This window comes from Melanotaenia boesemani, chromosome 6 (genome assembly GCF_017639745.1).
Source record: "Melanotaenia boesemani isolate fMelBoe1 chromosome 6, fMelBoe1.pri, whole genome shotgun sequence".
NCBI lineage: Eukaryota > Metazoa > Chordata > Actinopteri > Atheriniformes > Melanotaeniidae > Melanotaenia > Melanotaenia boesemani.
Genome location: NC_055687.1, coordinates 20804253 through 20820784, shown reverse-complemented (window position 1 = coordinate 20820784; position 16532 = coordinate 20804253). Strand labels below are relative to the sequence as shown.

At 37.4% G+C, this 16532-nt stretch overlaps 1 protein-coding gene across 1 annotated transcript; it reads left to right on the top strand.

Annotated features, from left to right (window-relative positions):
- The first annotated feature begins 330 nt into the window (after nt 1-330).
- Nucleotides 331-15535, top strand: jazf1b (JAZF zinc finger 1b). Its single transcript, XM_041987878.1, has 5 exons — nt 331-554; nt 10261-10333; nt 11019-11215; nt 13386-13555; nt 14501-15535. The coding sequence occupies exons 1-5, from the start codon at nt 440-442 to the stop codon at nt 14675-14677; spliced, it is 732 nt and encodes a 243-aa protein (XP_041843812.1). The 5' UTR covers nt 331-439; the 3' UTR covers nt 14678-15535.
- Nucleotides 15536-16532: the final 997 nt, after the last annotated feature.

Sequence of the window (16532 nt, the reverse complement as noted above, 5' to 3'; positions counted from 1 at the left end):
CACTTAAGTGGCAGCCACTTCAAAACATAAAAGGTTATCCTAACTGTACTATCAGCACTGTCATTATTAGAGGCAACAGAGAGAAAGAAAGAAAGAAAGAAAGAAAGAAAGAAAGAAAGAAAGAAAGAAAGAAAGAAAGAAAGAAAGAAAGAAAAAGAAAGATTAGGAAAAAATAAATTATTCCAACTTTGAGACAGCTTATTTATTAATATAAAATTAGAATTTCTTTATATCAAATCTGTCTTTGTTTCTGTAAAACAGTTATTACTTGTATAACGTAAGCCTAATTGCCTTACTTCCGGTCTTGTTCTCCGCTAGCTTTAACGCACCTCGGAGAAGTCACTGCACCGCTTGTGCCGCTCCAGCTGTTCTCACCGCTGTCTGCCCCGCTGTTTCCCCTCCTCTGCCGCCTGCCCTCATTTCTGATGCAGCAGCGACCATGACGGGCATCGCGGCTGCTTCTTTCTTTTCTAATGCTTGCAGGTTCGCTGGCTGCGGACTTCACTTTGACTCTCTGTCCGACCTCATCGTGCACATCGAGGATAATCACATCGGTAAGAGCTCATCAGTTATGAGCACCCTCGCCTGCCTGTCTTAGCCGAGGTTTGCAGCTAGCAGACATGGTTTAGCCAGCTAGCAAGTTACTTCCTGCGTCCTGACAACCCGGTTGCTAGGTGTGGTGGCTGCCGATGTTCCACCAGTTCATGTTCATATCTGTTAAAACGCTTACTTTTTCAATATCGTCAACAACAACCGAAAAGCACAGAAAAAAACAACAGCGTTTGTCAACATTTCGGCGGGTTGCTCGTGCAACATTTTTAACAACGTAAGGCCCGCGCGCAGAGATAGAAGCGTCGCGAGGAAAGTTGCAATCTACCGAAGCCATAAAGGCTACACTAATTAATTACTAGGCTGTCGCCATCCGTCTGAAACGCTCTTGTAAAGATGTTTTTTATGGTTGGTTGTTACCATTATTGATTGTGACTGACTAACTTAGCAAAAAACGTTTAAGTATATTTTACTTCTAGACTAATTAAAACCTACCTTAAATTGTCTCACTTTTATTTTTTTCTGTTGAGTAACACAAAGCCATGGTTAAACAAATCTTATTTTCAGCTACAGCTGCATTAGAGTGAAAAATGCATATTTGCTAACAATGTATGTACATACAGCATATATTTTTCTTTGTGGATGGATGGAGTAAACAGCTCATTCGATAATAGCAGATATATGTCTTGGCCCAAAGTGACTGATAATCTGCTTAGAAAACCTCCTAAACATATAATCATAATTCATTTTATTTGAAGTGATCAATAAAGCATAACACTAAAACTAGTAAAAAAAAACACACCCTCCAGAAACAAAACAAACAACAAAAACAGAATGACACAGTAAAATATCATAAAATATCAATGTAGTGCAGCAATGAAGTCATACCAGTATTAGAATTACAATAAATATGCCTTTCCAAAAAGGTAAGTTTTTAGGTGGGATTTGAAGGAGGTGAAGCAATCTGAATGTTTTATATCCTGTAGCAGAGTTTCAAAGGCAGGGACCAACCAGCTGAAGGCTCTTGACCCTATGCCAAGCCTGCAGGTGGGAGGGGGAGCCGGATGGGGGAGTACATACTGTATAAGTACAGCTGGGTATGTTAGTGTGAAGAAGCTCAATACAAGGGGGTGAGGCTGTTGATGGCCTTAAAGGTGAGAAGTAAGAATTTAGAAATTATGCAGAATTAGAAGCCAGTGGAGATGCTACAGGGTTAATATAACTGAATGTGGGAGTTCTATAAATACTTGGAGCAGCAGAATTTTGGACCAGTTGCAGTTTATGGGGGTATTTGTCTCACAAACTGAAAAGAAGGAAATTACAAGCATCAAAATGGGATGTAACTAGTATATGGACCAGAATAGTAGTACTATTGGGTGTGAGAGACAGGTGCAGATGTAAGATCTAATCAACATTTTTACTTATGATGATACTAAACAAGATATAAATTACCCAACTCAATAAATGTGAAAAAGACAGACAAAATCAGCTAAAATAAAATGTGTTTATTCTGAAATCTTTGTCTTCTACTTAGCTTTTCTTCATCGTGTATTGATAATAACATTACAATGTATCATAACTTATGCAAATATAATAGTAATATGTAAAAAAAAAAAAAAAAACTACCTGACTGGTCCATATCACATGCAAACCAAAACAATGAAAGATAAACACTGCAGTCTGTGAACACCAACTACTATCAGCTCATAGATGATGTTAGCTTGGAAAGGCAAGTATTCAGACAGCCATCATCAAACTGCGCCTCCTCTAGTTCATGTGCGTGGAGACAATAAAAATAAATGACTGTGAAGCAAGTTTGATGAGTCATTTCACATCAAGCTATGAAAAAAAGTTTTTAAAGCCAGTTTATTATTTTTTACAAGCTGTGATGGAGGTGATTGAAGTGATGATCAAGTTCAGTTGATGCTTGATCAGTCTCAACACCACTTACTACTGTGCTGAAGAAATGCTTATTTATATTGCATGGGAGAATCATTGTAGTTATTCTATATTATGTGCAACATGATCGACTTGTGCTTAAAGAAGCCATGAATCATCTTACACATGTATAATGCTCTTTGTATTGGCCTCCTTCACCTTGTACGGTGTAAATTTGTCATACTTCAGTCAGTAAGATACATAATATTACTTCATTTTTATCTTAAACTTTGTATGATAATATTATTAGTAATATATTTTTGCTGTTTATATTCTGCATAGCTACAACGGGATTTCTTTCCCCCCACATTATGACCCTTTGCACATTTCAACATCTGCTTCCTGATCTAATATTTCAGACACTTATTATTGAAGCTGACAAGGCTCAGCTGTCTCTGTTGTTCTTGTTTGTTGCTTGACTGGCTTTAATATCCTCTACTTTCAGACTGTGCGCTGTGTGTGCATGTGTCCAAGGTGTTATGTTTAAAAAAGAAAGGCCTAGCCTTATTAGGGAATAATGAACCAATTAGTTGGCTCAAAGTGGAAAAACTTTGCAGCCCCCCCCTGTCTGCTTGCCTGTGCGCACTCTGGGAAGTGCGAAATCTTGCGCGTTGTGCCAAGCGCCTGTGAAGCATAATTACAGAGAGAGTGCTTGATTTGGCATGTCTTCCTCCTCATCTGGTGGCCTGCTGCTTAAAGCACATTCTCTGTTATAATTAGGCGCCTGGAAAACAAGCACACATTCTTGTCCATAAGTTCTGCAGCCAGACTGCTGTTTGGGTCTGTGAACAGAAGGTGGTGCTGCTCTGCTTTTGGTTGAGAGATCTTTTCTGAAATGTACTATTAACGGTTAGGGTGCTATTATTTGTCAGAGTTCATTGAGCATATATTGAGTCATTATCAGATCAGTGGCTCTAGCTTCAGTATGTCCAGGCATATTTAACAGAACAGAATATATATATATTTTTTTATTTTAGGCACATCTATATTTGTGCCTAGTTTAGTTGATTAGATTTACTTTGAAATATAAGAACCCCAAAGATGTCACTGATTATAGTTGTTATTCTGAAAAAAAAAACTTGATGTTATACCATTCTCTGGTTATGTTTTACCTGAAAAACTCATAATTGAATATTCTACACCAAATATTAAATTAGCCTTGATTATATAATCATTTTTAACCCCTCAATAATGGTAAAGTTGAAATAGCTGGGCTGTTGTCCATCCACCATTGAGACAGCAGTTTGAGCTTGATAATACAAGAGCTGGGTGGCCCATCTAGACCATTGTGAGCTAATTTAGCTTATGCTAATGAGACTCAGAAAACACCATCAGGAGCAGATGAAAGTTTTAATGATTAGCCTGATTCATGCTGTTAAGCCTAAAAGATCTCCTCAGTGGCCTGGTGTGTGTTCTTGTGTGGCATAAAATTGCACACACTGAAATGTTCGGTGTCTCACTGCGTGAACATGCTGCTGTAGACAAGAAGCAAATGGTGGTCAAGTCATTTTGTCCATGTGAATGTGTGCATGCACTGCTGGGGACTGGCATACTGATGTCCGAAAGTGTCCAAGCAAAGTTACAATGGGTTTGTTTGTTGCCAGGACTCAGTGGAGGCTCATTTAACTGAGTTTGCTATGCACCCCCTCAAAATTTGTGCGGAAGTAGTAAATTTGTGAAACAGTAACTAGTTCCCTGATCTGTGCACCTGGTGGGCCTAATTACATTTTCCATCCCCCAACACTGCGGCTCCTGATCCTGTGTGGAACAGGAGCCGCATACTCCTCCCATACTCAATAAAATAGTACTTACAGAGATAATGTACAGCGTCTATTGACTTTACACAAAATTGAGATTCAGTATGATCATTTCAGTACAATCAGTTACCTTTCCCAAAAGAATTATACTTTATAGTTTTTCTCTTTATTTTCTACATTTTTTGTCAAATATATTTTGCAAACAGAGGTGATGCCACAACCATACTGCTACAAAAATTACTTCGGGTCACAGAAGTTTTTTTTTTTTTTTTTAAGGGTTTTTATAGCAATTAATTAATCATAATTTATTAGCTCATCTTGTTTGTCATTTTTCAAACAAATCTGCTAAAATTTTCTAATTTTACATAACTGAAAATGAAATATCTTGGGTATGAGCAGTTTTAAAAACTCAGAAAAAAAGTCACCTCTAGCTTGAGAAACACAATTTACACATTAAACACCTAATCTAGAACATAAACAGTAGATGGGTAAGAAATTAATTGCACAAGTAGCTGCAATGAACAGCAATGAATGAATGCTTCTGTACATATCCCTGTGCATTTATCGGGGTGTTTGTACAAACAGGACTTTGCGAATGTGTATAGGTTGATGTCTGTGTTAAATGTTTTTATAATGGATCACTTTAACCCCTGCCCCATGTTTTTTTAGTAACCCGCAAAGGCAGCTTGCACATGGAGCTTTACTCTGTTTCATTTCCTCCTCAGAGGTCACATTGTAATGAATTACCTGTGCCACCACTCCTGGTAATGCTCCCTGCTGCTCAGAGCCACCATAAACATGTCACCATAATGCTCACCACTTGGCTCTACCCCACAGTGCATTTGGCCGTGAGGGTGCAGAGCCAGACACTGGTGGAAATGAGAGAGAGAGCTGTGTGTCTGGTGTGCCTGCTTGTGTTTGTGTGTGTGGGTGAATGAGCTTGTCATAGAGGGTGTTATGAGAGGGTAGCAGGCGTCACTTCCTCTGTTACCTTAGGAAGGTTTGTTGTGTGACCATCCTGATGCAGGGGCCCTGAAACTGAAGTTTTACGTACACACACAACATGCTCATCTATCATATGGAAAACCATGATGATATGCATCATCATATTGAAGCGAAACATTTTAGCTCAGACAACAAATCTAACACCATAGAGAAAATATCTGAATTAATGTATATCCTTAAAAAAATGTGTATACTGTATATTTAAGTAAACATGAAAATAAATAACCATGTTTTAGATCAGTGTTAAAAATGGGATAAATTCTGTTGTCTGTACCTGTCCCACTTCATATTTATTCCACACACCTGAAACATCACTTCATCTTTCAAGAACATATTGTTTCTCTTTGGAACTACTGATGATGAATAAATACCCCTTTATTTCCCAGAACTTCTCTAATAGTGGCCCACCAAGATGGACCACCTGTGTAGTTTGAATAGAGGAGTTCTCATCTCTGCTCAAGGCGCCTTCTTCCTGGTGCTTGACTGATGGTGGCCCCAGAGGAACAGCAGAGGCTGTGGGGGTCTACTCTCCGGTCCCCACTTAAGGTGTGTGTGATTTACTGTGTGTGCGAACAGACTGATCCACTGCTGTTTGAGCAGACCGCCATTCCATGGCTTGAGACTTATTAGGGATCTTTGGAGGGCTTTCTTGTGTACTCTTACACACACGCATACCATTACTCCGAGCTCAGAGTAGTCTGCCTCTGGCTTTTGGCAGGGAAACAGTGTCATAATGAATGTGTGTCTCCTGCTCTCATGACTTTGGCTGCCGGGTAAAGAGAGGTGTGCTGTCCTTCATACTGGGGATAAATCCAATGTTAATGAAACACTTGCTTATGACTGAGGCCTTGAGAGAAACCTCCTGAGCCATAGGTGCTGAGATTGGAGCTGTTATATATGCCAGCATTGTAAGACTGTCACTTCTTTATTGTCAAGTTAGAGATTTGGTCGTAATTACTAAAATGATGATGCCATCTGTTTGATGTCCATGACACAACACCAACATTGCTTTGATTTCTTTCACCTCTAAAACGATTAGCCTTTCATTGATACTTAAATGAGAGTCGGGTTGAGATTTTACGACTAATTACCAATTTTAATGACCAAATTAAGAGTTGTATATATATTTTTTATTACTTTTATTGATGATTTATTGTACTTTATATCTTTCAAAAAATTTAGATTTAATCTTCATTGCTCTGCGTATCAGCTTCTTTTCTCCATCTATACATAGATTCTAGTTTTCCGAAAGGGATTTCTTTTGATAGCCTGCTCACATACTGTAATAATACAAAGAAGAAACTTTCAGAACTTTAATGATGTTGAATACCCAACTGCTGCTGAGTAAGAGTTTTTTTAGGCGTTAAAGTAAAACCTAAACAACGTAAAAGGGAAATCCCTTGAGAGAAAGAAAGAGAGTGCCCTTTAAACCTAATCAGATTGTCTGTGGAAGCAATAAATGAGTGTGACTCTATGTTTCATTACAGCCTGACAAAGGTGTTGTTTACCACTTTTTTTTGCCTCACTGGTGCCTCACTGGCATAGTCACTAATGAATTACCTCAACTAAAATTGGGCTGTAATTATGTCTACTGTAATAACACTGATAGCAGGCCTATTAATGTAATTATTTCTTACTGAATAAAGCTTGTAAAAGTTCAAATTCAACATCACAAATAGCCCTAAGGGGAATTTTTGAGTAAAAATGAGCATGCTGGATGGAAACAAGCAATAGATTTAGCCACATGGGGTTAGTAGTCTTTCATAGCACTGTCAGACAGCGAGGCTCAGCTGGGAAGTGGTAGAAACTGTTGTTTTATGGGGCATCTTTCTTCTCCCACATGGCCAACAGTGGGAAGAGTGTTTGAAGTCAGGCACGCTTTACCTCAGGGTGTGCAGAATGGCCTCTTGTTTTACATTTAGCATTACTTAGCGAGATGAATGTGTGGAGCTGAACATGGCAAAACACAGTACGTGTTAAGTGTGGTCATGCGTGAGCAATGTGGTGTCTGCGGGGCAACTTTTTAAGTAGTGTGAGTGAAAAAAACATACGATGTCACTTTCTTGTTCTATATTAAAACTGTAGCAGCATAGGCAGACTGGACCCTGCATTTTACTAACTAGGAAACATGCCTAATTACACAGTCAGATGGCTATGAATTCTGCACAGAGGTCCAGAGGAAGTGGTTCAGAAACCATCATCAGCTTGGAATTTGTGCACAATATTTTTCAATTTAGATACTTTCACTAAATATTTCCCATGACATTCTTGGACACATAGGGATATCGTAAAAAAGGCTTAGTCGCCGTCTTCTGGTTTGCCACAAATGTGCTGTTGAGGAGAACACTGGTTATCTGTAAAACAGCCAAGGATTCAGCTTTGATTTCATAACAAAAGTTGTTGTTTTTTTTTACACTATATTTCTTGACTTTGTATGAATATGCAGTTGTAGTGTGTTGGCTCCATTACTGCTGATTACAGTGGCACTGTAGCTTTTATGTAAATAAGACTAATTTCATACAGTTGGTTTCTTCGTGTATACTGTATGTATTAAAAATAATTCATAATCATACATGCAACATTTTAGTGTCACAATGATGAATTCAATAAAGAAAAACTTAGAAATGACCACTAGAAATTTGAACAGTACTGTATTGGTGTTTTAACTCTTTTATGCCTAAACTATTCATAACATTTCTCTGTAATCAGTTGGAAAGCCGTTGTTTTCCATGACAATCAAACTGTTCTTACCATTACAATCTGTGATTCTAGACAACCCCTCATCTGTGACAGTCTCCATATCGTTGAGGCTGAAAGGCTTTGTTCCATCTCTATAGTCTTTATTTTGTCTTTTATTTAGTCTTTCTCTTGCTTGCCAGCACTCAGATGCTGATGCATGCTTTTATTTCTAGTAGAATAGATTATTGTAATGCCCTGCTCTCTGGTCTTCCCAAAGGCTCAAGACCTTACTTTTTAGTTTAGCTTATACCTGAATTTTATTTGATTTTGTTTAGATTTTCGCTTATTTAATCATATATTTTTCTATTATTTTAAATACCACCTATTTATGTGGCTTTCCGTTTTGTTTTACTGTTTATTGTTTTATTTTTACCCAAGTACACAGTTTTTATTTTATTTTATTTTACCTTTTTCCTGAACTCCTTTATCTATATTTTTATTCTTGTCACTCTTATCAGTTCTTATCGTTTATATGTTTATTTAACCCTTTTTTAATTTTTTAACTCCAGTGTTTCCTCCTGGGGATCCTCCACACCACCTCTACGAGCAAACCTACCTGCTCTGTTTGCAGGGTTGCACTTTGTATGTGTGTGAGTTTGTGTGTGATTATGTGTGAACTACTATGAGGTGTGTTTTTTTATTTTTTGTTATACTCTTTGGTGTGTAAAGGCTTTTAAAATTTGTTTTTATAATTAGTTTTTATTATGTACAGCACTTTGTGTTGCTTTGTGCATGGAAAGTGCTCTAGAAATAAAATTAGATTTTTGGTTTGATTTGATATTGCCCCCGACGATGTTCACCAATTCTTGACTGATTTGGGTGTATGTTTCAGATTATTGTTTGGCTACAAGTTGATTGAACATTTTTTTAGCAGGATACCTAAAGAATTCCTTCAAAATTTTAAATGAAAATATTCAAGGATTACCACCAAGACCATCCTGGTGAATCTGAGCAATTCTGGTTACACTCCAGCCGAGACGGTACAAGGCTGCTCTCCATGGATGCCAACCAAGAAGGGCTGTTAGTATGACTAACCGGTATGATGACTTTTAACTTTGTTCATGTGCTTTGTTAAGCATAGAAGGCTACAGAGAAACTGGTGGAGAGTTTCTGTGTCACCAAACCAGAATTTAAGGAAAAAACTGCTCATATAAGATAAGTCATTGTAACTGAAGATCAGTGTAACTGTCAGCACTGAAACCCTATGCAGAGGCAGAAAGCACTATAAAAACAGGTTTACTGTAGGCTGACATTTTTGGATGGGAACAGGAGAGACTTTTATACTAACTCAGTCTCGGTCTGAGCACTTTAATAAAGGCTCCAGGTCAAAGTCTTCAATTGTCTTCTTTCTTGATAAGGCACCATCCTCCAGAATGATCCTTTTAAATACTCACCCCTCCAGCACACACACACGAAACTATACCTAGCTTTTGCAAAAGCTAACTTGGACAAAGATGAAAGCTTTTGGTCATATAATCAGTGGTCATATGAGACTACATTAAAATAGTTTGGACAACCTTGTCAACTTTGGACAACTTTGCCAGCTTTGTCAAAGTAAACAACAACAAAAGTAGGTTACATTATGATTCTGGAGTGGATAGCCAACACGAAAACATGGCCTTGGGCGACATTTGACCCACAATACAAAGATTTGAAACATCAAACATAAGTGAAGAACTATTTAAGAGACACCATTATTAATACTTTGGAGTGTTTCTGTCAGAGTCCAGACTTTACTCCCATCCATTATACCCTGAAGGAACAGTAAACCTCAAAGTGTTGGTCAGGAAGCCCTCCAGCCTCAAAGACCGTGAGTTCCTTGCAGAATGAGAGTGGTCCATTATCCATGTTTAGACTTCCAAAAAGCTTGTTTGTCAAAAGAACTGTGATGGAAAATAGACGCTTTTTGGTACTGAAAATTTTAGAAAATGTAGGAATAATGTTTGATGTGGCATTTTTAGTAGAATTGAAGGTCCACTTCTTGTTCATGTCATTCTAAAACACCAAATCCCCACAAAACATTTTGTTTGGTTCGAATAATTTTCTTACTGCACTGACATGCAAAATATTAACTTTCAGGTGATCACAGGATACTGTATTAGCATTTTGACCTTCATTGGCTCTGTGCACGTGTAATAGCTTTTAATCTGTTAAGAGCAAGTAAAAGAAAGAAAGCAAAAACTAAACAGAATATGATCAACCTTTTTTAAATGGTTTGCTTTAATATCAACTGCCATTTTCTCCCACTGTCTTTGGTTTCCTGCCTGTTTAGACACAGACCCCTGTCTTCTGGAGAAGCAGGAGCAGCAACAGCCGACATATGTGGCTCTCAGCTATATCAACAGGTAAAGAAATATAAATGATAAAATTTACCAGTGAAAGTTTTGCTTACCTTTGAGCATGTAAATGTAATTAATTGATCAAAATCTTAGCGTTATTTATACAATCTAATGTTAATACTATTATGGTTTGTCATGTTTAGATTTATTTCTCTAACAAAAGTCTTAATAGGCCCAAAGTCCTCTGTGTTTATACGTATGACTACTGTATCATAGGAAGTAAACACTCTTATAAATTTCTGCTGACGAATCAGTTTGTCATCTGGTGGAGTACTTCAATGAATTTCCACAGCATTGTGTAGTTGGGGTTTTTTATTGCTCTGAGTTCATCCCAGCTGTCTTTGATATGTGGCTTACATGGCAGTTTTAAAAGCATTACATAACAAGCCAATGTATGACAGTCTGCCACTGTCTGCCTGCCTTTACAAACACATCTTGATGTGGCTATCACGTAATTTGTTAATTCCACTTCTCCTTTAACGATGTCTCTATTAAAGTTTTTTTTTTTTCTACACATTTATCAAAGACTTAACTATTCTCTATAAAGCTCCGAAGTTGTTGTTGTTTTTTTATAAATGGAAATGTAGTGTTTTATTTTCAAGTATGCTCTTTACAACAGCAAACAAACAAATGCACAACTTTTAAAAATACATTTTTTACAGACACTGACCCATCTTACACTCCATGTCAGGTTTATGACGGATGCTGCGAGGCGAGAACATGAAGCCTTGAAGAAAAAGGTGCAGCCCAAGCTGTCCCTGTCTCTGACAGGCAGTCTGGCACGCAGCAATGTTTCCACCCCACCCCGCCACACCAGTGGAAACCTCACCCCTCCAGTCACCCCACCAATCACCCCCTCCTCTTCTTTCCGCAGCAGTACACCTACAGGTAATTGGTAATATGTTCATCTCCAGTAAGATGTCCAGTATTTCTTCACACTGGCAGTGAAATACATTCTGATTTTTTTTATTTTATTTTATTTCTATTTCTGTGTTATTATATCATTTCAGCAACCTCATATCACTATTGATTTTCACTTCTGGGACCTGTACCTCACTGCTGTCCACCATAGCTACTTTTTTTTATTGTAAAATTAACACGTCTCTTCTTTTTTTCCTGCTACACAGAAAATGTTTCTATTAGCTGTGCTGATGTTGAAGTAGTGGTCTAGTGCACAATGTTGTGCTCCAGGAGCACCTTTTACCATGCCATATTTATTTATATAGCAACACATGGTTGACCAAAGTACTGTACAACAAGTAAAACACAGGACAGAAATAATTAATATAAACACTAAAAACAAAGAGGAAACAATACAATTACAAGACAGTAAAAGCAACGTCAAACACTGGGTTAAAAGCCAAAGAATAAAAGTGTGTTTTCAAAGAAGACTTAACAACATCAACTGAGGGAGCTTGTCTTATGTAAAGGAAGCTTATTCCAAAGCTATGGGGCCACAACAGAAAAAGCTTGATCACCTCCCATTTTCTTTTGGGATTTGGGAACCACCGGCAGCATCTGGTCAGCTGAAAGGAGGGAACAAGAAGGGGCGTAGGGGTGCACCAAGTCAGACAAACATGCTAGCGCAAGATCATTAAGAGCCCTAAAAACAAATAACAGAACCTTAAAATAAACCCTAAAATGAACAGGAAGCCAATGCAATGAAACCAGCACCAGAGTGATCTGCTCTCCTTTCCTTGTACCTGTTAAAAATCTTGCTGCATTTTGCCCCAACTGAAGGCGTGATACAGTGCCCTGGTTAATTCTTCTTACAAGAGAGTTACAGTAATCCAACTGGGAGGTTATAAAAGCATGGATTTTAATGTTCTATAACATTTTAATGTTCGGACAACCTCCAACACCCCGCGTCGTTATTTTTAGTATGATTGTTTTGACCACACGTTGTGCTGGACACAACTGAATTTGCTACACAAATATCGGTATTGGTGGCTCTAAAAATAATAGCTAATAACTACCATGATCCCATTCTGTTTCTTGGCATCATCAAGCTATAACTTAATAGTTTTTAATAGAGACCCCATAATACAGGAAATTATATTCTGTGTATTTAAGTAAACCTCTTGCAGTGAAAGCTGCCTCTGAATCTCACATTTTACAGTTAATATTCAAGTACTGATAGATTAGAAATATTCCCAATATTGCCAAGAAAATTATGTTACAATAATTATCAGAAAATGTCAAACTGAAAACACACATGCAGTAAACTTAAATAAAACTTATTTCAAGAATATTTCACTTAACATAAAATTCAGCATGACTAAAAGGTGATCCCTGTCTAGGTGAACCACAATTTATAACATTTACATCATTCTGAGATTGTTTTTTACTGGACAATAGGAATAAGGGACTATGAGCTTCTCTGAGCTAAAACTGATAAATACCTTTGCTTTGATAAGAGTCATCTGACAGCACTGAGTTGAACATCTTGCACTAGAGTCTAGTAGTTGCTGAAAAGTGATAACATGTGTTACAGATAGTGTCTATTAACTATACTGTCCATGGACATTAATTATCCTGCAAATGGATGTTTTAGGAGTCAAGTGGGTTTTAGGAAGAATTCAGTCTGAATATTTTCAAATCGTCTGCATTTAGAAAATCAGGAGTAGCCCTCATGGTCCAGCTCATTTGTTTAATTTACTTATGTACACATCATGTAATATGAACGTCTTTAATATTTGTATTTCATACAAAATTTCCCATGTACTCTTGGCAACAACAGCTTTATCTAATTGAAAAACCAATAGCAGCTTCTTGACCCAAGGCCTCCATTAATATGCTTACATTCTTTCCCACAATTAGCATATTTCAGTGTTTATAAAAACTTGTGCACTAAAAGACATGGAGAAGAGAAAATGGGAACAGATGTCAAAGTCTGCATGCTTTTTAACCTCAATGCTCAAAATCCAAGTTTTTATCTCTAAAGAAAAGTCATAAAGCACAAATCTGGGCCTCTTGATCCACTTTGTTTGATTCATGTCTGACTGAGACACCTTGAGTTATTTATGGTTTGACTTTTGTTTTTCCCACATCCCTATAGGTAGCGAGTGTGATGAAGAGGATGTAGACTTTGAGGAGTCTGACAGTGATGAGTCATGGACCACAGAGAGCGCCATTAGCTCTGAGTCTATTCTTAGTTCCATGTGCATGAATGGAGGAGATGAGAAGCCTTTTGCATGTCCTGTACCAGGCTGTAAAAAGAGATATAAGGTATGTTTCATTAACAGATTTTTGGAGTCTCATCACAAAACCTGCAAACATAATGTGCCAGCGACAGATGTTTGTCATGCCTATAGCAACCAAATAGGATAAAAGTGAGAAATAGATTAAAATGTTGTTTATTTATTTCAAATAGATTTTTTTTAGCAGTACAGCAACACAAATACATACAGTCCTCTTGAGTGATATAGAGTTTTACTGGATTTTCCATTCACATCTGGTGGGTGTGTGGTCGGGATAAATTCTGTGCAGTCTGAGAAAATTGCTTTTGCTGACGTGAATAACAGGGTTATAGGCAATGACTTAGTCTGAGGTTGAAGGCAACAACAGGCATCTGTTTAGGGGCAGAACAACTCTAACGCTGACTGGAAAAAAAAAGATTTTCTTTTTTTTTGTGTGTGTGTGTCTTTTGCAAAAAGTAATTCAATACTGGATGCACTATATATGGTCACAATCTGTGGACACCACCAGTCCATCAGCATAACTGTGCTGCCACAAAGGTAACAACATCTGTAAAGAGACGTTTTTTTTTCTGAGTTTAGTCTGGAAGAAATGGTCTGCTGTTGACAGGCTTTGTCCCAACCACATCCTTCACCTCTGAATTAGTTAAAAAAAAAAAAAAAAAAAAAAAAAGGGCTTAATGTCCCAATATTTTAACTTAATTCATTCATTCATGGCTAAAATTGTAGTAAATTCCTGAAGCCAGTTTCCAAAATATTGTGGAAAACCTTCCCAGATGACTGGAGCCATATATAGCAACATATTAATGCTCATGGGTTTGAAATCAGAAGTCCATCAATCACATATGGATGAAATTCCCAATCATGTCTCTTTTGCATCACTTAATAATTTTATTGTTATATATTTTTTTCCTCTGCTTGTCATGTGAAATGATTTCTCTATAGTAACTATTTTGATTTCCTCATTTCATTACAGAATGTTAATGGAATCAAGTATCATGCCAAGAACGGCCACCGGACCCAGATCAGGGTGCGCAAACCTTTTAAGTGCCGGTGTGGGAAGAGCTACAAAACTTCTCAGGGTCTCCGCCACCACACCATCAACTTCCACCCACCCATCTCTACCGACATCATCCGTAAGATGCAGCAGTAGAGACGGACTGGATGACCAGCATCCTCCCTCAGGCTGTGTAAACACCTATCCCAACACCACAATCATCAGCAGTTGTTTCTCTTTCTGATGTGTCTCCCTCACCCGTACACCCTGCTTCTACTTAGTTATGACACTATATTTTGATTGCATTACAAAAATGTATTATTGTTCAACCTTAATTTTGATTCAAAATGTTAAATTTTTGCATAGTTCAGTTTTGTATTTTGCACATTTTAGCTATCATTTATCTAACTTTATTATTCTTTGACTTACCTTATTGATGAGGAGAAGCTGCAAACTTGAGAAGGGCCAGCTCATATGTAGCCTTGCATGTGAACTACTTTAACTTAAAAGTAGTGGTTTGGATGTTTTTGATACTATAAAAAGAGGCACCATTACCTTGTCTCTGTCATATCAAACAGTGTCTCTTCTGAGCCTAAATTATGACAAATAAACAATTATTGTATTATAACATTAGAATACAACGCCAGCTTAATGGAAGTTATTCATTGTTGTACTCATTTAGATTATTTTTCCTTTTCATATCACACCTTTTTGGTTGGTTTCACAGCACCAAATACATTTCTCAGGTGATTTTGGGCACCACAGTCCTGCCCCAATTGTTCTGAAGATCTTTATACTGTTCAGTGGGATATTGAGAACATTGTCGTCGTTCTTCATGTCCTGCCCATCTTTTCTTGACGACTTAGCAGTTTTCCTTGCTGCTTTACAGTAAGGGGTTGAAGCACTTTTGTAAAAGTTGCCAAGCAAATCAGCATTTTTGCCATTAACTTCTTTATAGTAAATTTACAGTTAGGGGACAGTTGCACGTTCCGCATTGGTCCAAAGAAAAATGTACGTCCAGTGTTTTCAGTGTTGTGAGATTTCTGTGTAAGTAGCCTTGAAATGTAAACCATTCCAAGAAGGTACTTAATATCTTTGCATGCCTTCATTTTCACAGTTCATGCAAACTCATCTGAAGGCCAGTGCAGATACCACAAAAATGGATTTACAGCCGCTTGCCAAAACATTTAGAAGACTGTGTAAAAAGAAATTAAAAAACAAAGTTTTCCACATATTTGAACTATTTTACTTAACATTTTATTAAAAATGGCATTTAAAAAAAGGGTGTTTTTTCATTGAAAATATCCATTTTGAATTTCTTGAATACATTTTTTCAAAAGTGTTTATAGTGGTAAACAAACTTAAAAAAAACCACATTTACCTAATGTTATTAAACTAAATTTTAAGCATTGACTGTAATTCTTATTTGTAATACCACGATTTCTGCTGTTGAACAGTTTGAGGCCTTTGTGGCTTTTTTCTTGCTGATAATTTCTCAAATGTTTTCTTTGGGACTGCACCTGACAGCATTGTTATGTTGAAACAAGCAAGGCCTTCCAAAGAGTAGACCCCAGAACCTGTATATGTTATTTGGTAATAACGGTGCCTTCAGTTGTAAAAGTTATAACAAGTTCAATAATGCACCCCCATACCATCACGAAGGATGGGTTTTAAACTGCACTGATAACAGGCTGAATGGTCTCCCTCTTTTACCCCTCTTTGCAATTTAAATTAGTTCTGTCTCAGAGACAGAATGGACATTTCTGGACCTTGTTTCTATGTTTTTTGTAATAGCTTTGTTTTTTATCCACTCTGAATGTTGAGTTAAAACTCCAATGTTTGTGGATGCAGTTTTACATCCTCCACAACCATTTGTAATGCAGTGCTGCCTCATGACTTATTGAGACTTGCATCTTCTGCCATACATGACTAAATGCCCAAGTTCTTCAGTTTATGTTGAGGCATTTAAAACAGTATTTTTCCCCACATTACCAAGTGAACACAACATTGT